This window comes from Strix aluco, chromosome 2, assembly GCF_031877795.1.
Source record: "Strix aluco isolate bStrAlu1 chromosome 2, bStrAlu1.hap1, whole genome shotgun sequence".
Lineage (NCBI taxonomy): Eukaryota > Metazoa > Chordata > Aves > Strigiformes > Strigidae > Strix > Strix aluco.
In genome coordinates, this window is record NC_133932.1 from 37,618,128 (window position 1) to 37,644,295 (window position 26,168).

General features: G+C 41.7%; 1 protein-coding gene across 2 annotated transcripts in view; it reads left to right on the plus strand.

The window, feature by feature from the left end:
- Positions 1-25,942, plus strand: part of IGSF5 (immunoglobulin superfamily member 5) — a 33,953-nt gene extending 8,011 nt beyond the window's left edge. The window contains exons 3-9 of one of the 2 annotated variants that reach the window (XM_074814383.1): positions 2,803-3,123; positions 4,167-4,475; positions 9,488-9,619; positions 10,121-10,145; positions 14,246-14,358; positions 16,354-16,430; positions 25,297-25,942. In XM_074814383.1, coding sequence (XP_074670484.1) covers positions 2,803-3,123; positions 4,167-4,475; positions 9,488-9,619; positions 10,121-10,145; positions 14,246-14,358; positions 16,354-16,430; positions 25,297-25,365 — 1,046 coding nt within the window. In that variant the 3' untranslated portion in view covers positions 25,366-25,942. The remainder of the gene's footprint in view (positions 1-2,802; positions 3,124-4,166; positions 4,476-9,487; positions 9,620-10,120; positions 10,146-14,245; positions 14,359-16,353; positions 16,431-25,296) is intronic. The other variant, XM_074814384.1, reaches the window with a different exon arrangement.
- Positions 25,943-26,168: the final 226 nt, after the last annotated feature.

Below are 26,168 nucleotides of genomic sequence, written 5' to 3' on the forward strand. Positions count from 1 at the left end.
GTATGCACATAGATTTGATTGCTGAGTTCGTCTTCAAGCTGTTCCATGTTTTAAAGCATTTAAGCTCACCTTTACAAGTCTGAAGAGAGCTTTGAATAAATGCTAGTGGAAAAAATGAGCCATTTAAGTTGAACATAAATATGTTTTATTGTATCTTATCTGGCTTTATTAACTATCAGTGGAAGTGAAGTTTGCTTTTCGTTTAATGTTTTCTTGCTCACACACAGGTGTACTTTGGAGAATGAGGTGCATGGCAGAGGTAATATAACCCAGGAAGGTGGAAAATTTTTGTAAAGGTTTTTGTAAACATGAGAGAACTCAGAGTCAATTACACAAAGAACCAGGGAGAGCTAGGTTTGTATAATCCTGCAAAACAAAGAATGAAAAGGCTCTTGTCTGTAAATACATGCGGCGGGTGGGAGGAAAGAGAGGAGCTATTTATACTAAAGAACAATTCTTGGCACAAACCTGGTTAGATATACACTGCCTAGGATTAAATGTGAGCTGGGAATTAGAAAATAATGTTAACATTGAAGCAATGAGATTACAGACCCTATGTCCTGGGTGCATTCACCAAGGCTTTGGTTGCAACATTGTAACTGAGATTGTGCTCTGGTTCCATTTATACAACTATCAAACATCTCTTTTGTGGGAAACAATACAGCATATTCTCCCTTACTCGCATTAGCTATTGACTGAATGAAAAATGAATATTTCAATAATTTATAATTAATTAATAAACTACCTAAAATGTGCAAAACCTGGGTTGAATGAAACTTTAAAAATCACATGATTGTCCTGAATACTCTTAGCAAGGGAGAAATGGCCTTTTCAGACTTTCTTTCTCCTAGAAAATAATTGACACTTATTCTCAGGCCAAAATTGCAGACATGGAGTTTTAATTAGACTGCTATGGACTGTAGTATCTAATTGCTGTAATTATGCAGGCTAGAGCCTGAATCGTTAGGGGTAGCACTGGCAGTCCTGGTGCTTCCTCAGCATGAATGTTTCCCAGTAAGTGACAAAAAACTCACGGTGAGGTAGATCTCACTGGTAGGACTTCTTGGTCTGCAGGGACCTTGTGAAATCTCCATCCTTGGAGATACTCAGATTTTGGCTTGACAAGGCCCTGTGCAAATGGCCTAACTGTGAAGTTAGCTCTGCTTGGAGCAGAGGATTGGGCTAGAGGTTTCCTGAAGTCCCTTGCCACTGAAACCTTTCAATGCCCCTTTCAGTGCAGGTGAGCACTAGGCCAAAAGGGAGCAGACCGGAGCTTAGAGGCAGGTGAAGAGATGATAGCAGCTGTGGGGGATGAGGAAGAGCTGTGCCCAGTGGGATGCATGCAGAGCACGGGCAGTCCCCTGAGATGAACCTCGGTGACAGCAGGGCCTGCAATGGCAGTCCTCTCCCTCTGCCTCCACGCCACCTGCAGCCGGCAAGGCTGCGGGTGGCAGTGACTTAGTAAAGTGACTGGCTTATGAGGGCATACCATTTTGGGGACCCCAATACAGGAAAGACATTGGTAAGCTGCTCTCTCAAGGCCTGTTCCCTAAGACACCAACCAAATAATCTGGGATGTTCTTACAGCGTGAAGGTTTGTCCCTCATGAAGAGTAGGGTGTATGATGGTCTCTCTCTGAGCAGTGCTTTAAGATTTGCAAACCTTCAAAACCCCTGGCTATTTCAGGGACTGAGGTCACAGCTGCTGCTTTGATAAAGAAGGTCTCTGCCTTCGTGCTTCCTTCACTTTTTGCTTGGTAGAAGCGAGTGCTTCTGCCCATGTGCAGGAGATCCACCATCTGCTCAGGCAACAGCTGCACCTTTATTCCTCTGAGGGCGATGAGAAGCCTCGAGTCTGTTGAGGAGGAAAGGAAAGCAAAATGCATTCATTAGAAAGGAGCTTTCAGTTCTGAAAAATAGTAGACAAAATTCATACTATCTTTTAAGGAAGAAAACCTCCTGAATTACGGCAGCTCTGGTTAACAGAAAGCCTGAGAAGGTGGGTAAGTATGTATGTGATGCATGCATGAGAATTAAGGGAAGAGACCGATGAATAGGGGAAGGATCACAGAAGGATATATGCTGGGGCTGCAAAAAATCAGTGGCAATCTGAGGTATGGAAAAGGGACCAGTTACATACTCATTTATTTCTTTAAAGTCTAGGGAACTCATATATTATTTAAAAGTGGAACTTTTTTTCTTTCAGCAAAATGATAAGTCAGCTTTTTAGTGAACCACTGAAGAGAGACAGGTGATTTTGGAGTGGGAGGAGGAGAGACAAAAAAATCAAAGGTATCTTTAAAGAAAAGCATTTAATCTAAACTGGAGCTGAAAGATTAGATTGTGCATCTCCATCTTTGAACTGGTTAAGATCTTTTAAACTATATAAACATGTACTTCTTGGGTTTGTAATGATTGGCTTGAGGATCCATTATAACGATGTAGCATTTGACCACTGCGTACTGCTGTAGGATTAACATTACTCAGTTGCAATTTCAATTCACCATGCATATCTTTAACTACTTGCTGACAGGCATTATAGAAAATGAGACAAGAATCTTTCCCTGAAAGTGTCAGGTACTGATGACTGTCAGAGATGAAGTGCCAGCTCAGCTGAATCAACAGCCTTTCCTAATACATGACTAAGTGCTTAATACCCCAGTGCTCCTAGTGAATAATACTCTCTGAACCAGGGCACCTTGCTTTTTAGCCTTAAATTGCTGGCAGTGAAAATTAAGTCAAAGGCCTTTCATGGTGGTGTTGTACATATATTTATAGACTGTGGTTTTTTTCTTCCTTCCAGGTCTTGGCTTTTGTTACTCTATTATAAATGGCCCTACTAATGCAACAGTCCTTGCTGGTTCAGAAGTCCGGTTTAATTGTACTGTGTCGGTAGGATGGGTAATTCTCATTTGGCTGTCCAATGGAAATCCTGTCCTCACTGTCATCAATTCTCAAGGAGCTGTTGAAACATCAGACCGCTTCACCTCTCAAAATTATACCAGTAGCATTGGGTTTACCTCAGAGCTGATCATCCGCAACACCCAGCTGAGTGACTCTGGAAAAATTGAATGCAGCACCCAGCAACCTAGTGAGAACAGCTTTGCGTTTCTTTCTGTTCAAGGTGCGTATAGCCACCAATAGAAAGCTATTTTATTATGCTGCACTTAAAGGAATCCTCTGATGAATTGCTCAAATTATCCCTGTGAAGGAGTACATGCTCTCATTTACCATTCTTTGCCTCCTGTCCTCCTTGTCTTAATTTGACTGTCAAAGCAGGTTTTAAAGTCACATTCAGAGTACCATTGACAAAGGTTATAGCTGCCCTTGTTTTTTCCTGTTACATCTCTTATTCTTTACTGGATTTTATTAAAGCACCTAAAGGCTATATCAGATTCACCAGCAGTCAGTCAAAAACTATCTTTTTGGCTAGAAATAGTATAGATTACCCCTACGCACATCTTTGTACTTGAACCTTCTGCTGTCTTTAGGGCAGATGTCCCTCCTGCTTTCTGACTCAGGAATCAGTCTGTATCCAGCTTATTTGAGTTTGATTTAATGGCATGTAGAAGTAAAGCCCTTGAGACACAAGGTGATACTCTTCATGTGATTCTGCTGCAAGCTACCATTTCCAAGGAACAAAGTTCCTATGTGTCAAGCACCTGCATTTGAGACCTCTTCCTCCTCTCTGAAGCATCAGTAGTGACAGTGGGCAGCCAATAAAGCAAAATCTAACCACCAGACGCTATCCATTTGTCAAAGATGTGCTTCATGCCATGAGAATATCTCATCATCTACCCATAAACCTTTCCTGATAAAATCCGAACATACTTAAAACTTAGAGAGAAACATTGTTATTTCGTTATGTTGTCCTTCAGCTGGAAATATATCAGGATAGCTAAAAAGTATAATTTCCTGCTTTTTATTGGAAAGTTACTGAAAGATGAGGCTTGTGCTTTAGACATACTGGACAATGTGTCCACGAAGTTGCAATATCTGCATGTTTATATCATGCATATGGTGTATCTGTGTTAATAATGATTGTTTTTCACTTCGTATCTCAAGGCATAGCTATTTCTGGGTAGCAAGATAAGACTTAAAACTATCAGCAGGAAAGCAATGCAGCCAAATATTCTGAAGGAACAAAACATCTTTTCCCTCCTACAGTTAATGGATCTTTATTCATCAAAAATAGCACCTTAACAGTAAAAGAGAACAAAACAATTGAAATTGTTTGTGAAGCCTTAGGATGGGCTCCATCTCCAGACATTACGTGGATGACAAATGACTCTGTCATTGATAAGTCGAGGTATGTTACCCAGCAAAGTCAAGGATCTAATGGCCTGCACAATGCACTGAGCATCCTAACTTTGACTCCGATGGACACTGAGATTTTGACTTGTTTAGCTGACATAGAAGCACTCCCTAACCCTCAGAATGCAACTGTAACTGTTATTTTTGTCACCTCTACTATAGGTAAGTGAATGCTTGTTGTACTTTGCCTATACTCAGAAGTATGCTTTTTGTTTTATTTTGAAAAGTCTTTTATTTGAAAATGAAATACTATGAGATGTGCAAAGGTGATAGAAATAAGACCCAGTAGTCACAATCTGATACATAGGTAGGGTTAAATTCACATCTGTGAGAGGACTGGTACAAGTCTAATGAACCACAAAGTCCAATTTAGGACTGTGCAAGACAAATGAAGCAGTACATCTACCACTGACTCCTACTGTGAATTCACTGCGAAGAAAACTGGCCTTTGCTCCTTGACCAAGTAAACATCTAATGAATTCAGATCTTAAATATCCTTGATTAGGCCATGCCTGCTATATTAACATAATTTGTTAGACCTCATTTACTCAAAGACAAACCCTCAGGTGAAATGCTCTCCATAATATTCAATACCAGTTTTACCACTGACTTGGAAAAAACCCCTAGATTTTACTCCCAGTTTCTGCACACAACCCAGAATAGATTCTGTACTAGCACTTCAGGTGCAAATAGAAAGCTCTCCATATGAGCAGTGACCAGATGCGATGGAGCTGTTGTAGTATGGTGGTAGCGTCCCCAGGGCTGCAGTGAGGCTGGCACCTAATTGCAGATGGTAGCATTTATATGTAGGAACTTCTATACCATATATCTATCACCAATCTGCTACAAGAAAGCCTGTGTACGTGGTATATTTACCCATTACAGAACAAGAATCGGGTCATCAAGAGAAGCTGCATATTCCTGGGCCTTACCTCAAAGTATTCTTAGATCAAAGAGCCATTGGGCCTGCTTTCTCTTCCTGGGATGGTCTCTTTCGCATCCTAGAGGAAGGTTAGAAATGTCCTGCAGCAACAGATGTGGAATTCTTTGGATGGTGAATTTGGTTGCTTTTTATTGCCTTTTATTTAAGGAAATTCCAGGTGGCTTTAATCCAAGCATGGGTGTTGGGCAAATCTCTCAAGAACAGTTAGCAAGACCTTTGATAACCCTAACTGTTTTTGCTAAGGTTGTCAGCATTTTCTGTAATGCTGCTGATCTTTGGCCTCACCGACATCCTGTGGAAATTAAATTTCATAATTTAACACATTCACAGTACTAGGAGGTTCATCCTATGAAAAAGGTGATTTTTATCTGATCTGTGCTGCCAGTGTGGAACAAAGCAAGTGGGACTAACGCTACAGGTTTGCCTCAAACTCTAACAAAATCCCATGAAAAATGTGTTTGTTTTTTTTCCAAGCCATAACACAATAAGAAGAAGTAAGAGGAAGCTTCTCCCTTTGGGTTAGCAGTGTTTAATGCAGAGGAGGGAGACAATACAAAACTGTCCTTAGGAGCACTTCTTTGTTGGGACTAGCCAAGCGTCTCAGGGTTACTGGTTATAGGTATGCTGTCTCCTATGGTGACACAGTCCACTCTACAGTGACATCTCTTTTATTAGCCTTATCCTGTGGTACAGGAAACACATAGATTATATGGAGTTTTTTGCAGTGGATCTATGCATCCCCAGATGTCTTCTGTACAGAGTAGAGCCTGGAATCTATGTTTCTTTCTACAATGTGGTGAACATTGTGAACTTCTATAATCATGTTGACAGCTTCTCTTGATGAACTGATTCTTCTTCTGTAATGGGTGAACATGGCACATACAAAGACATTCTTACAGTGGATTGATGAGGGGTTTGGCATAGAAGTTTGACATAAACAACTGAGGAGGTTGAGTAACACTGCCTTTTATTTTAAGTATGAGTCATTATTAACAAGCCTTTTTCAGAAGTACTTGCTTTGTAATGCAGTTGAAAAAGGTCATTTCACCATTCTTAATTGACTTTTTTGTAGTCACATTGATCCTAATTACTGACTAAGCAAACCAGAACTATCCCAAGGAAATTAATAAATTCCCCTGCCTACTCATTTATGAAGTACTGAGGTATCCACCCTCAGTTTCTATAGCTACTCATTGTAAATCAGAAGAGGAGAAAAACAGATGTCATGAAGCACAATTAGTGTATAATTAATGATTGTATAGGACCATCATTCATTCTCTTCAGAGAAATCATTGTGCAGCAGCAGACACTTAAAATTTGTCAGGATATGAGAATATCAAGTCTTTAAATTATTAGAATGAAATAAAGACATGGCATTGTGACAGAGGAAGATATATAATGTATGTATCACACTTGAAACCTCAGAGCTTGTCTGACTTTTCATATATAGACTCAGCCTTAGCTCTCTGTTGTCAGGAAAGAATAGGACTAACTTCAAACATGTAAGGAGTTCTTCCCAAAACGACTGCAATATCAATTTCAGCCTTCACTTAAAAGCTTGGGGAATCAAATTCCTTCATGTTCCTCACAAGCAATACCCATCCATTCACAAGAACTGCAACCAAAAACCTGAGTCATCTTCAGCCAGCCACCATTGAATTGTCCTACCTTAGTGCACCTCTAGATCAGTCTTAATCTCAGACCTTTCCATACAAGGTGATGCATTTTTATGTCAGTCACTCCTCCTCCAGAGTTACCTCATGCACAGTGGTGTTTGGCTGAGCCCCAAATTTGGAAACTCCTAGGGAGTTATCCCAGCAGATGCATTCACAGAGCTGTTATTGGGAAATGGGGTCCATGGCAGAGTCCCTTAGCTGGGCCCAAGCTCTCTTTGGCTTCAGTGTTGACTTCATGTGGACCTGCAGAAGATGAAGATAGGGAATCTGCCATGAGCCTGATCTTCCTTTGCTTTTTAAGTTAGCCAGAAAGCTCCAAAGTATCCAAGCAGTGCTGTGCAGCTTTTCCCAGTCTCTCATTTCTCCTTGGTCACCAGCATGTGCCAGGGAAGATCCCCTTTTCTGCAGATACTTAGCCCAAGTAGAGTTTTTGGGCAGCTTTGGGAGGAGCCAGAGGTCGGGATAGCAGCAGAGGATGGGCCCTGTAGAATGAGGAAGTGGCTTTGTCCATGCTAAGCACCTCATGTAACTTGATGTGGATTTACTAATGGGGCTAAAAGGAGTTTGATTCTCTCAAGCCTTAGTGCCCCTCTCTTGCACCTCTACTTGCATGTTGAGCTGGCTGCTCCTGTGTTCATATCTGCTGGTCCCAGCTCCAGTTTCTTTCTGTAACCTTTCTGTAACCTCCAATGATGAAGTGCTGGGAGTGTTTGTGTTGTGTCCTGTCCTTCTCAATTCAGCTCTGTAGATACTCTTTTGGCAGGTAACCTGAACCTGACAGGGAGTGAAATACCTTGGTGTGGCAACCAGCCTGGAGGCATGGGCCAGTGCAGGTGTGTTTAGGTCCTCCCTTCACACTAAAGTTAAGCTTTGCCCTGTAGCTAAATAGCTGTCTTTCATATTTTAGGCATCTTGAAATCCCTGTGGCATGCTTTATGGAACAAAATATGATAAAATATAGATATTTTTGCAGTACTTCTAGATAAAAATATTATGAACAAGTTTATCATCAATTGTAATAACAACTGATTACAGCCTACAGAATTAACTACTAGTTTGCAGGTCACTGTGTGCTTGTTTTCTCTAATAGTCAGAAAAAATTTAAAATATGCTGATTGAACATTAGGATTAGAGAAGACGAACAAATTTCTTGATCATAATGAGCTTTGGAGAGCGTAGACTCTGAACAGGGGCTCTGGTCCTGTATCTCTGCAGTCTGAAGCCTCCAAACCCCAAACATATGTCCAGACAAATTTGTAAACAGAAAATTTACTTTATTCCCTGCCATAGGTAAACCAGCAGGTACTCTGGTTCATACATCAGGGGGATAGCCCTGACACTGCATCTACCAGTCACCTACATTGCTGTGGTACCTTTTCCAGAGGCTGTCAGCTAAATGTGGCCATGCAGGTGTTGACTGGGACCTCTAATGAGGAAATGGCAATCATAAACCCCATGCAACAGAATGGGTTTTGTCAAGTTTGGATGTGTCTCGCACTTGTAATTTGGATCAGAAGCTCGTTTCTAAACAACTGTCAAAATTATTTTGGGGCTGCTTTTCAAAGGGTAGCCAAATTAGAGGTGCTTCTGAAATATTTGGTCAGAACCGAAGGGCGGGATGATGTGACAGTCAGAACTGACATCTTCCTTGTGCATCCAGCTGCATGAGAAATATGAGGTATTTTTAAAATTCTGTGCATGTGGGAGCTCTGTAGGAAGACTGGTCATAGCAACCGATTTCAGCAAGACACAGAATTATCTTTAAATCACCTAATTTAACTCTGTAGATTACAGCAAAGAGAAAGTAATAAGTTAATGTTGTGAGAATGCTGGTAGAGAAGATGTGTTAGTAGCTGCATATTCCCAAATGGTGCTATGCTCTAGAGGTTTTGCTCTTTGCTGCTCTTTAAGTGGGTAACAGATGCCCTGCCAAGTATGTCCCAAAATCAAACACCTGCTGAAATCAGTGGGAGAAATTCGGGGATGGAATTAATCAGAAAACTGTATCTACAGGCTAGAGATCTCCATCTGTACTGGTCACCTAAGACTATTGCTGTGGTTTGTGGGGAGAAATGGACACTTCTTCAGAGCTGTTCATCTTATCCAACACATACACATTTAGCCAAATGAATTGTAACCCAAAATACCTATTTTCTCTCCACTGACAAGAGCAGCTAGGCAAGATGCTTAATATCTGCAGTATAGACATCTAAATTGAGTCTTAACCACTCTCCCCAACCCCAGATGTCTTCAAAGGATGCTGGGAGGCCTATCTCATCTACAAAATAAAGTTTAGGTTGGAAGATTGAAACCCTGTGGTTTTCAGAAGAGAAGTAGCAGTGGGAAAAGTCATAATTGCAGTAAATAATTTGCATTTGGAAACATTTTCAATTCTTCGGTACTATCTGTAAATACACAGTCCGTCATTTGGAAAACACAAACTCCTGTTTAAATAATCAACAAGCAGTTAATAGCTTGTCACAGAAAATGTAAAACTTCTGAAAAGGATGCTTTGAGACTCTGATAGTACAATGTTTCTCCATTTAATTTAACAGAAAATGATTACAGTGAAGACAGCAGAAGCACGTGGGTTATTGTACTTGCAGTTGTGCTTTCATTTGTTGGCATTATTCTTTTGATCATTATTGTTGTGGTGGTTGTACGCTGCTGCTGCCTAAAGAAGAAAGGTAAGTGGACCTTCACAATTGGGCTATACATTAAAAAGTATCTTCAATTAGATATGGATCTCCTAGTTGTGCCAGCACTGGTGCTGTGCAAAGACCTGTAAGCAGAAGCGTGAGCAGACAGATCCTGCTCTTAACCATGACCTGGTTAAGATGCTCCTTACCTTCACCTTGCTGTTTCTCTTACAGATTGGTTCCAAAGTTATCAGTGTCAGCCATTCACATTAACTACAGAGGGGCTGTGTTTTTCAGAAGTATGTTAACTTTCAACGATTTTTAGTTCCTATGCTGAGGTTCTTCATTGGAGCATACCTTCAGTGCTGTGTGCCTAATTTCCAATTTCTCTGTAAGCTGTCCTACAGGGATGTTGCACAAGTTTGTAAACAGGGAGGAGAGATGCCCCTGTGGTAGCTGGAACACAGCGCACGCTCTAAGAGGAGCTCTGTAGTAGGTCACATTTTAGTTTTCTGCATTTTAAACACTTCTTTTTTTCTTCTTTCTCAGGATCTACATATCAAAATGAAATAAGGTAAGCTGGATGAGGTTGGACAATGTTTCCTTTTAACTGAACTCTTCTGGGCTGCTGCAGGATGGTGAGGGGCTTGTGCCCTTTTCCATGCCCCACTGCCCCGCACGCCCATGACGCTTGGGTGCTGCCCTGCTGGGTGACCTTGCCCATTTCTGTAGGCACAGCAGGGGAATGGGGAGCAGTATGCAGGGAACGGGACTGACCTCAGGGGTGAAAAGCGAGGGCCACAGCTCACAGCAGGTTGTGAACGCTGTTCCCACACCAAACCGGGTGAAAAGAATCGAAACCCTGCAAACGTGACCTCTCTGATTCAGCAAGCACAGAATTACAAGCTATAAAGACACTCCTAGTGAAACTGCTGGGCAAAGCAAATCCTTAAAAGTTGGCTGTAGCCCCAGGTGCCCCGGGGAAGGTGGGGGAGCGCTGCCTCGCCGGGCCGGCTGCCTGCACCGTTCCGCCACAGGAGGTCACTGCGAGCCCGGCAGCGGTGCCGGGGCTGCCGCGCCGGCGGGGCGGGGGACGTGGGGGGACGGGCACCCCCGGACCTGTCGGGGAGAAGCTGTACCGCCAGCTAATCGGGATAGATTGGCAGGCACGTTAGACCGCCTCCCCGGCTCCTTTAAGGTTCGTTAGCGTTAGACTGAGAAAAGGTAACTAAATAAATAAAGCTGCCCCGATGATGAGTGTCAGCACTTAATCGAGTGATTATCAGAGGCACTTGAGTACAAAGCTGTTGGTAAATTATTGCATGGAGTTGGACAAGCTTAGAAATCATGAGCTGATGGTTATCAGCATTAAGATGCTATTTGTCGGCGCCAGTGTGGCTCTGACAGCAGCGTCAGTGGGGTTATTTGCAGTTATTTTTTCTGAGCTTCTAGGGAGCATTGTAAATTCATACTCTGCCTATGCTTGTGGGGCTTTTATCTCCCCATCTCTTACTGAGTTTACAAAATGTTACACCAAGTTGCCTCACACTTCAGTGATACCTAGGTTCATGAACAGCCTCTTGGGAAATTTTGTGAAGACCTGTTTATGACAGATTTCCATTTATAGAACATTTTATTGATATGAAACAAAATAAGAAAATTAGGTAAACACTATTTTCTCCTGAGGAAATGATACCAATTATGCCATGCTATACCAGTAAACATCCACGTGATTTCTTAGTGATGCTAAATTGATCATTTTACCGAGTGCAGCCATACAAATAGGGCAGGACTAAATCAGCAGGGAATGGGAGGCCAAAAGCAGGTACAACTTGCATATCGATTCTACTATGAATAAAGTCCTACAAAGCCTTCTTGCTTGGATTCTGACTTGGTTCTGCCAAAAGCCTTCTGCAAGGGCCAACCCTGCTAAGGCAAAATCAATTGAACGTGCAGGGAAGCATCTGCCCAGCAGTGGGGACTGATATGGCCGGGTCTGTGTCCTTCCCAGGACCCTACCTCGCCGATGCAGGCCTGCACAAGTGCGTTCTTTCAGACAACATGAACAGGTCTGGAATAGGGCATAACATCACATTCCCACTATGTCTTTGAATCTGGTCTGGGCAAATAAATTCTGTCTTCATGACAGGGTGCTGCACTTCGGCCACAACAACCCCCAGCAGCGCTACAGGCTTGGGGAGGAGTGGCTGGAGAGCTGCCAGTCAGAGAGGGACCTGGGGGTGTTGATTGACAGCCGGCTGAACATGAGCCAGCAGTGTGCCCAGGTGGCCAAGAAGGCCAATGGCATCCTGGCTTGTATCAGAAATAGCGTGGCCAGCAGGGACAGGGAAGTGATCTTACCCCTGTACTCGGCACCGGTGAGGCCGCACCTCGATGACTGTGTTCAGTTTTGGGCCCCTCACTACAAAAAGGACATTGAATTACTCGAGCGTGTCCAGAGAAGGGCAACGAAGCTGGTGAAGGGTCTGGAGCACATGTCGTACGAGGAGCGGCTGAGGGAACTGGGGTTGTTTAGTCTGGAGAAGAGGAGACTGAGGGGAGACCTCATCACCCTCTACAGCTGCCTGAAAGGAGGTTGCAGAGAGCTGGGGATGAGTCTCTTTAACCAAGTAATAAGCGATAGGACAAGAGGTAATGGCCTCAAGCTGTGCCAGGGAAGGTTTAGACTAGATATTAGGAAGCATTTCTTTACAGAACGGGTTGTTAGGCGTTGGAATGGGCTGCCCAGGGCAGTGGTGGAGTCCCCATCCCTGGAGGTGTTTAAGAGTAGAGTCGACATAGTGCTTAGGGATATGGTGTAGTTGGGATCTGTCAGTGCTAGGTTAACGGTTGGACTAGATGATCTTCAAGGTCCTTTCCAACCTAGATGATTCTGTGACAGGATGTGTGTTTTTAGATCTTGGTACAGTAAAGTTCCTATTTTCCCATTAACTTCAAACATGAGTCGTACCGACTTCATAAACGTTGCTTACTCTTTGAAAGTTGAGCAAATGCTCAAGCAAATACTTAAGCACCGTGATGAGTCCAGGCCCTAATGGCTCAGCTTGGACTTAGAAACCCAGTGTTGACAGTTCTGCAAAGTTTTAGCTTCTGTAAACAATGACACTGAAATCACAGGAGTTATTTACTTACAGATTTTGTAGGTTCAGTAGCTTTTCTCTTGGGGGGAACCTACCTGCAGTAAAAGGAATGATAATTGTCCAGATTTTGGAAGCTGTGTAGTAGCGAAGAAGTGGTGAGACCAAAGATATATTGTTTTACTTTCCACATTTATTTTTAACTTGGCTGGCTATCTTTCTGTACCTCCCACACTTTTTTGTAACTGCTTTTGATTTGGCTACTACACTGAGTTTGCTGAGATCTAAGGATCAGATAAAATAGACAGTACAGTATTATGTAACATGTGGAGATGGTATTCCTAAACAATTGCTCTTGACTTCTAACAATGATGACAGTTTTCTTAGTGGTATCTAACATCTTTATCTCCTAAAAAATGCCATGTAGTCATAGCTGACTTGTCAGATTTATGTGTGTATCGGTATCACAGAATCACTCAGGTTGGAAAAGACCCTTGGGATCATCGAGTCCAACCATCAGCTCTACTCTACAAAGTTCTCCCCTACACCATATCCCCCAACATCTCATCCAAACGACCCTTAAACACATCCAGGGATGGTGACTCCACCACCTCCCTGGGCAGCCTATTCCACTGTCTGGCCACTCTTTCTGTGAAAAATTTTTTCCTAATGTCCAGTCTAAACCTCCCCTGTTGCAATTTAAAGCCATTAATCCTCATCTGAAGCTCTATGGGTCTGTAAAGTAATTCCTACTACACATAAAGAAAGCAAATGCAGCAGTTTCCACAAATATTGTTAACTGATAATATTTTCGCCTTCCCCTACAAATCCCTGGGTTGTCATAGTCCTGCCATCAATTTGTGCTTGCCACACCATAAACCTAGGCAAAGATGGATCTGGGACTATCCCAGGGAGCAGTCCATGGCAGGAATAGATGAATAGAACATCTCTTCCAGCATAAGAGTTTTGAGTAAAAAGGCACTTCTTTCTCTCTGTGCAGCTATGCAGGTCACCGTTCTGCAAATTCAGAGAAGTGTAACTTTAACCAAGGAAGTTCTGTCAACTTCACTGTGGCTATGCTCACTTGTAAAGTAAATTTAAAAGTGAAAGATTAACTTTGGAGGGTACAGATGAATCACTTGGAAGCTAACTGTGGTGATGTGAGATAACATGCTTTGTTTTTGCAACTGGGGGAACTCAAATCACAAAAATGATGTGTGCTACAAAAATAGCTGGTGTGCCATTATTGGGCCATTGATTATCCTGTAATTCAGAATTAGAGGTCAAAATTAATTTACTACAGAAGCTATGATCTGATACAGAGTCTTCACTCTTTGAAGATTGCTCACTGTTTTCCTACATTCTGATAATGCAACTGATAGAAACTTTCTGAACAGAATTTCACAGGTAATACTTATATGGGATAAGATTTGTACTAGCTAATTACTTGGAAGGCCCAGATGTGTTTTTCAGCTATTTTTTCAGAAATAAGAGATATATTTTTTTCTCTGTAGCCTACTACCCAAGAGTTCTCATGTCATAATGAAGTTCTAATGACAGGCCTTTTTGTTTCTAGAAAAGTTTCAACTGAGAAGAAAAAAGATGGCAATTTGGAAAACAGGCAAAGGCATGGTAGTGAAAACCAGGGATACATTCCAGAGGAACTGTGGAACACAGAACAAATCCCAAGTGAGTCTAAGCTGGTGAATCACATACTGTCAAACTGCTTCTCAACATAGGCATTTTGGATAACATGTCAAGCAACTACATTACAAGATTTCACAATACTTCGTGAAGGACTTGTGTTTGGCCTGAACCTCTTCAGAATATTTTTGATTTTCTAGAGTATGGTTCTTCAAAACTATGGAGAAAACATCAAAGTTCTTTGCAGCTGAATTTAGTTTTAGTCCTGGGTTTGTTTTTTTAAATGCCTTTGTTCTTCCAAATATTTTCTGGGGCCAGCGGTGGGAGTGTTGGATTCCCATACAATAGTCAATTTAGACAATATTTTGCAGTTGGTCTATAAAAGCAAAAAAAAAATCACCACCACCACCAAAAAACAGAAAAAAAAAAAAAGAAAGGAGGAAAGAAAAAAAGGCAGTTAGTGAACTATGATTTTACTGATAAATGACTAAGGCATTATAAATTCTAGTCCTTAAGTACAAAGACTCTTCAAAAGCAAATGTAAATCTCTACCAAATCATTACCCACCACTTGCATTTATAACCACATTATTATAAAAACATTTAATCAAACACTTAATGACATAAAATTATTGTGCAGAGTCTATAATCCAGGCATACATCCTTTTCTCTCTAACAAATAAATTGTGAAGAAATAAGTGCAGTGAAAAGATTTCAAGAGCATATGGTATTGTAAAATGTAGCTGTTATAAAAATAAAAGGAAAACTAAGTAAACCTGGACAAATTGATTCTACTGGGTCCTAGATAGGCTCCTTTCATATTCATTAGTGTGCTGGGTTGACCCTGGCTGGTCACCAAGTGCTCACCAAGTCACTCTATCACTCCCCCTTCTCAACAGGGCAGGGGAAGAAAATAAGATAGAAAAGCTCGTGAGTCAAGACAAGGAGGGGGAGATCACTCACCAATTACTGTCACAGGCAAAGCAGACTCCACTTGGGGAATATTAATGTAATTCATTGCCAATTAATAACAGAGTAGGATCGTGAGAAAGAAAAAGAAAACTAAAACTACCTCCCCCACCCCCACTTCTTCCAAGGCTCAACTTCCTTCCTAGCTCATCTACCTCCTCCAAGCAGCACGGGGGGATGGGGAATGGGTGTTGTGGTCAGTCCATAACACATTGTCTCTGCTGTTTGCTCCTCCTCACACTCTTTCCCTGATTCGGCATGGGTTCTTCCCACATGATGCAGTCCTTCATGAACTTCTCCAATGTGGGTCCTTCCCACAGGCTGCAGTTCTTCAAGAACTGCTCCAGCTTGGGTCCCTTCCATGGTACAGTCCTTCAGGAATGGAGTGCTCCAACGTGGGCCCCCTATGGGGCCACAGTTCCTGCCAGAAAATCTGCTCCTGCATGGGCTCCTCTCCATAGGGCCACAGCTCCTGTCAGGAGCCTGCTTGAGTGTGAGCTCTCCACAGGCTGTAGCTTCCCTCAGGGCACATCCACCTGCTGTGGCATGGGGTCCTCCATGGGCTGCAGGTGGGTATGTGCTCTGCTGTGGTCCTCCATGGGCTGCAGGGTGACAACCTGCATCACCAAGTCTCCATGGGCTGTGGGGGAATCTCTTCCCTGGCACTTGGAGCACGTCCTCACCTTCCTTCTTCACTGACCATGGTGTCTGCAGGGCTCTTTGTCACGTTTTCTCACTCCTCTTTCCCAGTTCTTGTTGCAGTGTTTTTTACCCTTTCTTAAATACATTATCACAGAGGTGCCACCAGTGCTGCTGATGGGCTCACATTTGGCCGGCAGCAGGACTCTCTTGGAGCCAGCTGGAACTGGCTCTGTCTGACGTGGGGGCAGCTCCTGGTGTCTTCTCACAGACAAGATCCCCTTCACTACAAAAACCTTGCTATGTTAGCCCAACAAGTTAGCTAGAGTTTGGCTCACAATATTAAACCATATTTAGCTTTATTCCTGAATGGCTTGTGGTTCATGCCATAGTGGATGCTGAATATCAGTAATCTCGTATATTCTTGTTGCAGGAATTGCCTCTCTTCCCCCGATGTCTTCAAAGTTCACTGTCTCTGCTGCAGATTTACATACCAGTTCTGTACCAAAGGTAACTGTAATGCTAATTTCTTGACCTCTTTTTTTTCACACAGTGTGTATCATACTAGATCCAAAAGCAGATTTTGGGTGGAGGTAGACATTTATAAGTAAATTACACCTGCAACTGTGTAAGTGGAATGTCCCTTCAGCATTTCTGAATGTTTGATTTGTAAGGATAAGTGCCCTAGGTGTTAGCCTCGGATTTAGATTGATGGGGGGGGGAGGGATTTGATGGGAGGTGAGGGAGAAACAACCACCACTCATATTTGGAAGAAATGTCTAATAAATCATTTGTCACATCTGTTCCCCTCAGCACCCTGCTACATCTTCCTCCCCACCTCCCAGGATAAAGTTATGAAGTCACAGACTTCCCCTGAGAGAATTGTAGAATATCTCAAGTTGGAAGGGCCCCGTAAGGATCACTGAGTCCAACTCCCTGCTCCTCGCAGGACTACTTAAACTAAACCATATGACTAAGAGCATCATCAAGACGCTCCTTGAACTCTGACAGGTGTTCAGTCAGCGTCTGCTCTTCCCTTTCCACTGCTTTTCATATCTTTCCTGCTCCAAATGTCAGCTAGGCCTTTCTGCTGGCCAGCATGATGGGTAGCCCTGTCTGGGACAGACTTCCCGTAGGTAAAGCCAATTGTCTTTTCATCATTCCCAGGATTAAAAAGTTTCCTCCTCTCTCTCCACAAGCCCACTTATTACCATTAATTAATTCTTTCAGCCTTGCCAGCCAGAGTAACTCTGGCTTGGCTTTTGAGGATTCGCCTCTGTGTATATTATACATTAAACCATATAATGTGGAGGTTTGCTTTGCTCTGAGCATGTGATAATTCTGGAGAGCTGTTATGTAGGTGCCTTTGCCAAAGTGGAGGTCTGCAATGTTTTTATTGTTCTCCCCAGTTGCCAGACTGGAGGAGATGTGAATATAAGATGGAGGCACTGTTGAAGGTGAGGTTTGAGGTTTCTTTGCAAACAAAATCCAGTGCAGATACAATAAATAAATGTGCATTTTCTCTGGATCATTTCTTGATTGTATTTTCCAATTACACTTCCACATTTCAGAAATTGCTTCAGTCAGGAACTTTACACTGATCTTAGAGACATTTAGTACCTCAGCAGTAAATGATGGAAGGGAAAGCATGCAACTAACACCCAGTCCACCCTAGAGCTTTGCCCCCTTTCCAAGTGGCTAACACATAAAGAAGTAGAGCTCAGTGTTTATTCTACTTGTTCTGTTCTCAGCTACCTCCATTCTGAAGGGCGGTGCTGGGCTCTCTCAGCTTCTAGCACAACAGCAATGTGGATCTTAATTTATGCCATATATTTGTAAAATACATTTAGCGCCTCCATAACAGTTTTTGCCAATATTCGCTTTGGAAAGTGGCAGTGATGTGGTACTGAGTTCACTCCTCAACACAGTGATAACTCACTTATTTTTGAAGAGTGTTTCAACATGTGCAATGCAGAAATCTGTCTTGGGATGACATTGCATATAAATCGTAGCAGAGTGTGTCTAGTTCTTCTGGCACACAATGAAATTTAGAAGTACTCAATGATTAAAATAATGATCAAAATAATAACAGTAAAAATAATAGCAATGATAGTGATGTATATGTGGCTGGTAGTGATTATGTTTGACATTAATTACTTGTCAAACAAAATACTATTAAATCAAAACTGAAAAGCATGTTTAAAACAGCTGAGGGTTCAGTGTGGATCTATAACCCTGAGCAACAGTTTCAGACAGTGTTTGATACGCTTATGAACAGGATTATAAGGCACTGGCTATCTTTACATGGACAAGGCATGTGGTGCATTACAGTCTGCTCTGAGAAGCAAAAGAGCTTGTGTTGAGGACCCTGTATCCACCCTATACACATTTCAGGGGAGGCGATAACTGCAGTTAGCTGTAGCCATTTCCCAATGACTGGGTGCTCGTTGATGGTTGGTGTGCACTGATTGTGCACTGGTGAGGCATTAAGCCATTTGGTGTCATCAGAAAGGTATCCAGTTTGGGTGCTCTCAGACAGCTTCACAGTGAGAACAATAGGGTTGTGAGTGGGGACCATCAGGAGTCTGGGTTCACGAGCATTGGGTTCATGCTCCTGATTCAAGCTGGAACATGAATGTAGGTGCAGCCCTCCATGTCAAAAGCTAGATTAGATGGCCTAGGAGGTCCCTTGCAACCCAGTGGCTAGGGAAACATTAAAAATCCATCACAGGCACGCAGCATAAAGTTGAACCATTTCTGTTAAACCAGTTTTCCCTGGACAATATTTGATACGGGTCTGTTATGGTGGCTTCTAGCTGCATCAGTAACTGCACATACATTTTTGAAAAATATGAAGAGATAATCTAGAGGTGAAAATTATTTATAACTGTTTTCCATATGTTGGAGGAATATTCAGCAATCTAAAAATGGCTTGTGAAGATAAACTATCTCTCAGTTTGAACAGAGCTTCTCAGTATATTGTGATGGCCCCATCTTGTATATGCAGCAGTTGATGAAGGTTTACTTTAAATTGTGGATTTGCAGTCCGTGATGTGAATTTATGACATTATATACAAACATAGTAAAACATTTCCCAGACAAAAAAAGTGGTTTTATTTTACATTCATAACCTTCCCTGTTAACTGCATAATAGAGGTTTTCTGACAAAAAGTGTTACTGGATGCATTCTAGTAAAGTTCAATCACCACTGTTGCCAATGTATTCCATAATAAATATTGTGGTGCTCTTTTGTTATAATATATTTCTTGTCAAGTTGGAGAAATCAGATGGCAAACCATTTAACTGTTTGCTGATTAGTGCTGAATCAAACAATTTCTTGCCACTGCATTTTCTAAGCACAGGAAGTTGTGTTTCTCAGTTGTCTTTCCCTGCCTGGATACTGGAAACATTCCCAAAGGTTTTTCATCTTTATTCTTCTTGCCTTTTTAATGAGAAATAGTGGGTAAAAAAACAGGAGGAAGAGAAGCTATCCAGAGAATTTTTACCGTAGTGAAGGAGGTCATAAAGGGGTGGACTCCAGCAAATTGCCTCTCTCTCCTTGGATAATCAAGAAAAATGAGCAAACGTCCTTGCAGTGCTTCTATGGAGGTCAATAAGAAGAAGCAAAGAACGCAAGTCCTCCCTCAGGAGCAGGGTGGGGAAGGAACAAGGAGCCCATGTACTGATGGAAAGAGTCACAGACACTGAAGACCTAAAGCCTTGTCTCTCCACCTCTGCAAGGTGAACGAGGTTAAGATTTCTGTGGTTGGCTTCCTTGTCACCTTATGGGATCAGGGTTAACCACAGCAACAGGCCAGAAAATAGCTCCATGTGGGCAAAGTTTGAACAGAGAGTTTTCAAATCAAAAGAAGCTCATGGATGTGGGGACAAGATGAAAAGCCGAGCAATCACAGTGAAGGAAGGTTTTTCAAGTTAGCATTTTGATTGGACAGAGGCTGCTGCACAGCCCATTCCTCCTACTCCCAGGAGAAGTTTCAGCACAGGTTAGAGGCATTAGGCAGTCTCACTGTGTCTCTGAGGGTGTCAGCTTCAAATTTGATCCCTTGTGTTGCATATGCAGAAAGTTACAATTTTAAATAATTTGAAAGATTAAGGGAGATTTTGTATCATAAGTTTTGTTTCCTCAGAAGTCCTTGCCCATGGACCCAACCAGGTACAAAGCCTGAAATACCTGGTGAGTCTCATTGTAAAAGGTGACAACAGAAAATCACTTAGGTCAGCTATTGGCCATTCAGATTCTTTGAATCAGGAACTAATGCAAAATGTTCACAGAAGATAAATGTTGCCCAGCAATTGCACTGATCAATTCACAACATGAACAAAAGATTTGGCAAATCATCTTAGGGAAAAGTAATACCTCAGTGAAGAAGAAGGGAGAAAAAAAAGGTGTGTGAGACATTTCAAAAATTATTAATATCGAACTAAATTATTGAGCTGAGGAAAAAATTACTAGTCACTGAAAGAGGAGGCCAGGACCATCAGTCAGGGGTGCTGGAAGGTCTTCATTCTGATTACATTAGCCAAGAAAAGGTCAAATGGAGAGTAGAGTTGCAGGCTTCTGTTTAATTGCATATTTTGTTACTGTCAGCGATGGGAGGAGAGTGATCCTTGCTCCTAGTCCCAGGGCTGAGCTGCAGGCCAAATGGGTGTTAGGGACCAAGGTCCCATCTGAGGGGCCATTTCTCAGACCCTGACCCATTGCACAGAGCTCCGTCCAAAACCCACGTGCAATGAGGGCGATCCCTTACCTTGGCTCTAGCAGATTTTGGGGCAGTCTCACAGACGGTTTAGCCTGAACAAGAGCCATAGGGCCAGGTCTGCCAGGTCCTGAGTGCCACCTCCAAGGAACCGCTGTTTTCCAAGTCCTTCTGGTACAAAAGGAGCTCTAAGGACTCAGCATCTTGTAGGACTGGACAGTCTCCTACAGAAGCCTCATAATTAGTCCATTTAATGTGCCATAAATATCTCTGATAAATCAGACGAAGATGTCATAAGAGGGAGTGTGTGCTCATTTATAGTGGGCCAGATTCATCCCTGGTGTAATTCAGCTGACTTTATCACAGCTACAGGAGACTTGCACTTGCCACCACAGCACACTCCTCCTCTCCAATCCAGGGTGAGTCATGGCTTCGTTAATGGGGAAGGATCTATTTTTCTTCTTAACTACTCCAAATGACACTCTATAAACTGGAAATATTATTTAGTTGTGGTTGTGGTTTTATACTGGGAAGGAAATGAATGATGAATTGTAGGTCCATTTATTCCACTGTATATAACTGCTCTGACTCTGAGGATTGTTTGAAAAGAAAAATTAAGCTATCAAAATCAAATTAAAAGGTCAATAAAATAGAAATATAAACTAATATAATTTTACCCCTACTGATGAAATGTGCTATAGAGTATGTCATGTTACGTTATTCATTGGTCAGCATATCTTGATTAAGAGAGTAATAAATATTGATGATACAGACATAGAAAAGGCAGGTGTAGTTTATAGTATAATTTTTCCAAGTGTCTGTGGAAGAAGGGGAGGAGTGAAGTTATGTGGGTGGGATTAGCCCATGAAGAAATGAGAAGGAATTTCCAGACTGTCCCTGTCTGTTGATGGACAGGGAAATGTGCTTGAGTGTATGAAAAGTTGACAGCATGGAACTGGTTTGCTATTTGAAGCAATAGTGTATCTGGATTATTCTGAGGGTATCCGGAACTCTTGGGTGGGTGTTTTCCTGTAAATTAAGTGAATTTGGAATGAGAATTAAAAACTGAGAGCAGGGGGGAAAATAACCTTCAGAAACAGAAAGCTGTGCCTCCCTGATTTTTTGTTCTAACAGCCAAATGTGCAGACACATGCAGACACATTTGGAAGTACTCCTACCACATTAATTTCAGCAATTTGTTCTAATGCAGTTAGACTTGGATTTTTTTTGGCTGGCTAATAGCAGGCAAAGCCTTCAGTTTATCACACATTTCCACAGCGTCAGTGTTTGAGGAGCTGCCATCTGTCAAATCAATTTAAAGATCAGAGCCCTGTTTCATAATGCCAGATGTGTGTTCATCATTCATATCACTGATGTCATATGGGTTGCAGAAATGACTACAACATGGTTGTAATAGCAGAAGTCCTTCTTTCATTGACTGAAGATCAGTATTCAAAACATCACTGAAGGATTCAACCCTGAAATCAGCTGATACACATACTAATTTTACCTTCTGATTCATCCATGTATTGCTATCTCTCTTTTTGTCTTGCTGAAGAGCTGGAAGAGCTGGAAAGATTTGGGCATCTGTTTCCCCAACCAAATCAACAAACTATGCAAAGCTTTTCCCAGTATAATAGTCCCTTTACAGTAATCTCTATAAAAAGGCATCCAGGGCAGGTGATAAGTCAACAAGCAGGCTTTGAAACATGGGACTGTCAAATATCCATGGTTAACCAGATGTCAAGCTGACAGTACAAAGAGATTTAAAACTATGTGAAAGAAATGCTGATGATATTGCATCCTTACTGATAGAAGGGACCACCTTAGAAACTCTCTCCTGTAATGTTGGGCTGTGCAGTGAACCACTAGAGCTGTCTTTTTTCCCTTCAATGTGCAGGATGTAATGAATAATGAAACCATTTTTTCTTAGACTAGGGCTGACAAGACTAGTAGAGCACTGAATTAAAAGAAACAACTTTGAAATCAAAACCAAGCAGAGGCTCTAGCAGCTGTAGCATATCAGGGTCTAAATACAAAATGGTTGTTGTGGTCCTGCTCCTCTGCATTTTGTATTTCTAATGCATTGTATGAGATCTTCTAGAGCATCAGAAAATGAGTTTTAGGTCACTGATCAGCAGCCAGCAGCCTCCATCTCAGTGAAGTTATATCCAGTGAACTGCAGCCTCAGTGAGGCTATGCTACTTCAGAGAAAGCTCGACAGAAAATGGGCCAGTACACAGCATGAGTTGACTGAAATTCATGAAACTATTCATTAATTGATATCAGACCACAGCAAGAATAAAATATAAGTAACCCAGGACATTTGCTATAAAGCAAATAACTATGAAAGATGCAGCAGGGCAGAGGTGAACCGTCATGGGCCCAGTCCCCGCCCCAGAGGCAAACTTGCTCCTCCGTTCCTCCTTTGGTGGCGAGGAGAAATGGCATGACAAGGCAGGGGCTGAATGGCTCATTCTTGCAGATGAGATTTTGAAAGCAGAAGAGGCATGCTTGGGTTGCATTTTCCCCAGTGCTGTCAAGGAAGAATAGGACAGTCTAGATCCAGCTGGTGCAAGTCCTCTGGCTCCCTCCTGTTCAAAATCACATGCAAACCAAAATCTCCTGTAGTATTACCTACTACTGGCCATAAACACTGTGTCTTTTGGCAACATTACTTGATGAACTTGCTGATTAATGTACTTTTTCCTTAGTAAATCTGGGTGCAATACAGTATTTTTGTGCAACAAGTTCTGGGAAATATTCCCACCCCAGTATTTTGCTAAACATGGGATGCAAATAATGACCTATTTCAGGAAGTTTTGGAGACAGTGTTCAATGAAGACCCCCTCTGAAACTTTTTGGTTACTCAGTACGCCAACTAGTTCAGTATACTTTATACTCAAAGGACAGTCCACAGCATCTGGGAATACTTGCTTTCCATAACGCTTGCCTTCAGCGTTTTTCAGTTGTTTTTTTTCCATTCTACTTGTAAATTTGTTATTTTGGGGGGCAGCAGTAATAGAGAGCTTCTCAAAACCTCTGTCCTAGTGAGAAAGCCTGCCATAACAGACCTGTAATTGAATGATCAGGAAATGCCAAATAACTGTTTTGCCCTAAATGGACCAGATCTCATCATATATTAATCCCCAGGGTAGCACAGACCAGAGGAAACTTCTGATATGCTCTGGAAATGAATGAGTGATGTCTCTGTTGAGCACCAGTAAGGTCTTTGGGCTGAACAGCAAGAAATTAAGTGCCGCAGAGAGACCTTGGAAAAGGTCTCTTGAGCAGACAGGCAATCCTGTTACTTCCCAGAGCACCTCTCCTCTCTGCAGAAATAAACAGTAAAGAAGGGTAAATTTAGAAAACAGCAGTATGTTCTAGCAACAAAAAGGGATGGGGAGAGGGGGGAAGAGAGAGAGCTGTGTTTAAAACAGAAGGCAGCTGTCTTATGAAATGTTTCTAGGATAGTTATATTTATCCCATGGTTTTCTTTGAGGTGCTGGGACTCATTAAATACCAGAGACATGTTGTCCACATTTGTTATCTAATGTTTTCCTCTATGGCTTATTCAATAATGTATATGTACCAAATGCATTATTTAAGATGTTTAATACTGGAAGAATACCAAGGCAATACAGACTGAACAAGATTAATGCTCCAGAAACAAACCACAAGAAGATCAGTCAATAGTTAGGAACCAGCTGGGAAGAACAGTGAAATTTCCATTAATTTCCAAGGGTTTGAGACCAGGTGGGGAAGTTGCAAGGAACAGCAGCCAGCATCTACTTGGAGGTAGATAAAACCAACACTGGGGCTGGCCGCAGCAAACCATTGGACTGTAGTGTTTCATTTAGGAAGCTATGTGAAGATACATGTTTATAACTTTGGAAGAAATTTTCATTCCTTAGAGCTACTTTGTAATTATCTATGTGAGGTCTCACTACTACATTTATATATCCAAAGTGTATGTTTCTTGGATGCATTTGAGAATGAATTTGTCTTTTCCTCTGCAATGATATTTTGTAAAAGCACATAAGTAATTAGGACTGGAAATTCACTGCACTGGTTTCAAATGAGGATAGGGTTTTCAAAACTGCTGAGCATTTGCCCTGCAATGATCCCACTGGGGTCAGTTTGAAAACAGGCTGCTGTCAGTGGAAGTGGAATCCTGCCAGTCATGGGAACTTTAAAAAAAACCTGTCTTGAATAAACACTGAGATGCTGAGAGCGGTCTTGCAGATACATGAAATACTGGCATGCTTATTGCTGCAATTTCTAATGTATTTGGAAAGCAATGTCAGAAGTTAAGTTTTTCTTACAGCTTCACAGGTAGTTTCTTTAAGAGAACCAGAGGAGAAATGACCAACAGCATGTTTTGCTTAAAAGAATACAGATCGCAGAGTCCACAAGAAATTCTCAGATAGCATAAGACCAGTTAATAAATTCCCAGAACCGCCATCAGTGTGTGGCATGTTTTGTTCTGCTGTTCAACCTTTCCTTTGTATTTAGATTTTGCGTGAGTTGCTGACAATAGATTTCATTTTGGTATACTGCTTTGGGGTGAGGGTTTGGCAGGTAGCCCCCTGAGGACTCTTGCAGACTGCTTTTCTAGGATTTTTTTTAGTTCTATAACTGCTTTTACTCTCCCATAGGTGCAACCTCAAAGACGTACTGATTATCCGATCAGCCCAAAGAAAATTAGAAATGTGACACTTGTTTAGGATGTACTTCTCTATCAATCAGTCACATTTTACACATTTGGATGTCTTCCTGCAACAGAGCAAGGTTAACACCAGTTCTCTCAGTTTAAGCTATAAATTATTTTTCTTTTTTTCTCATGTAATGAAATAAAATTGCAACCTTTATAATGTAGCATATGATACCTCAGCAAAATAATAGACATAAATGACAGCCTTAACTTCAGAGACAATGAGTTTGATGGGACTCTACAAGAACAATAATCTGTGCTTTGGGTCCCAAGGAAATCAGCAAAACTCCTATCAGACAGAAATGTTAAGTTATCCACAGCAAGATCAAGGACTGGAGCTGCAAGAGATTTATTAGTTCAGAAGAACTGGTTAATAACAATACTGGTTAATACAATGTCTACTGCTTTTTAAATGTACTTTATGGACAACTGATCATCTTGAGCTTATAGATCAACAACATTTTTCAATTTCTGTTCTGTAATAAAATCAAGGGAAGTTTTCATGAGCGCTGTTTCAAAATTTCTAACAAAATTCTCTGTGGATCAGAAATGAATTTGTTTCATTTCAATACATTCTTCTCTTGAAGTTATTTGTCTTAAATCCAATGTTTCAGTTTTAAATAAAATACAATCACCCATGTGCCAAAAAAAAAATCCTATTTTGATTGAAATGCAAAAATCTTAAGCTGAAAAGTGTGGATTTGAAATTCCTGACTTTTGAGTTGTTGCCTGAATGCTTTATGTCTCTGTTCTACTTGTGGGCCGAGTTTGACAGCCAAATGACTTGGGTCACAGCAAACGGTGGTTGCTGGTATT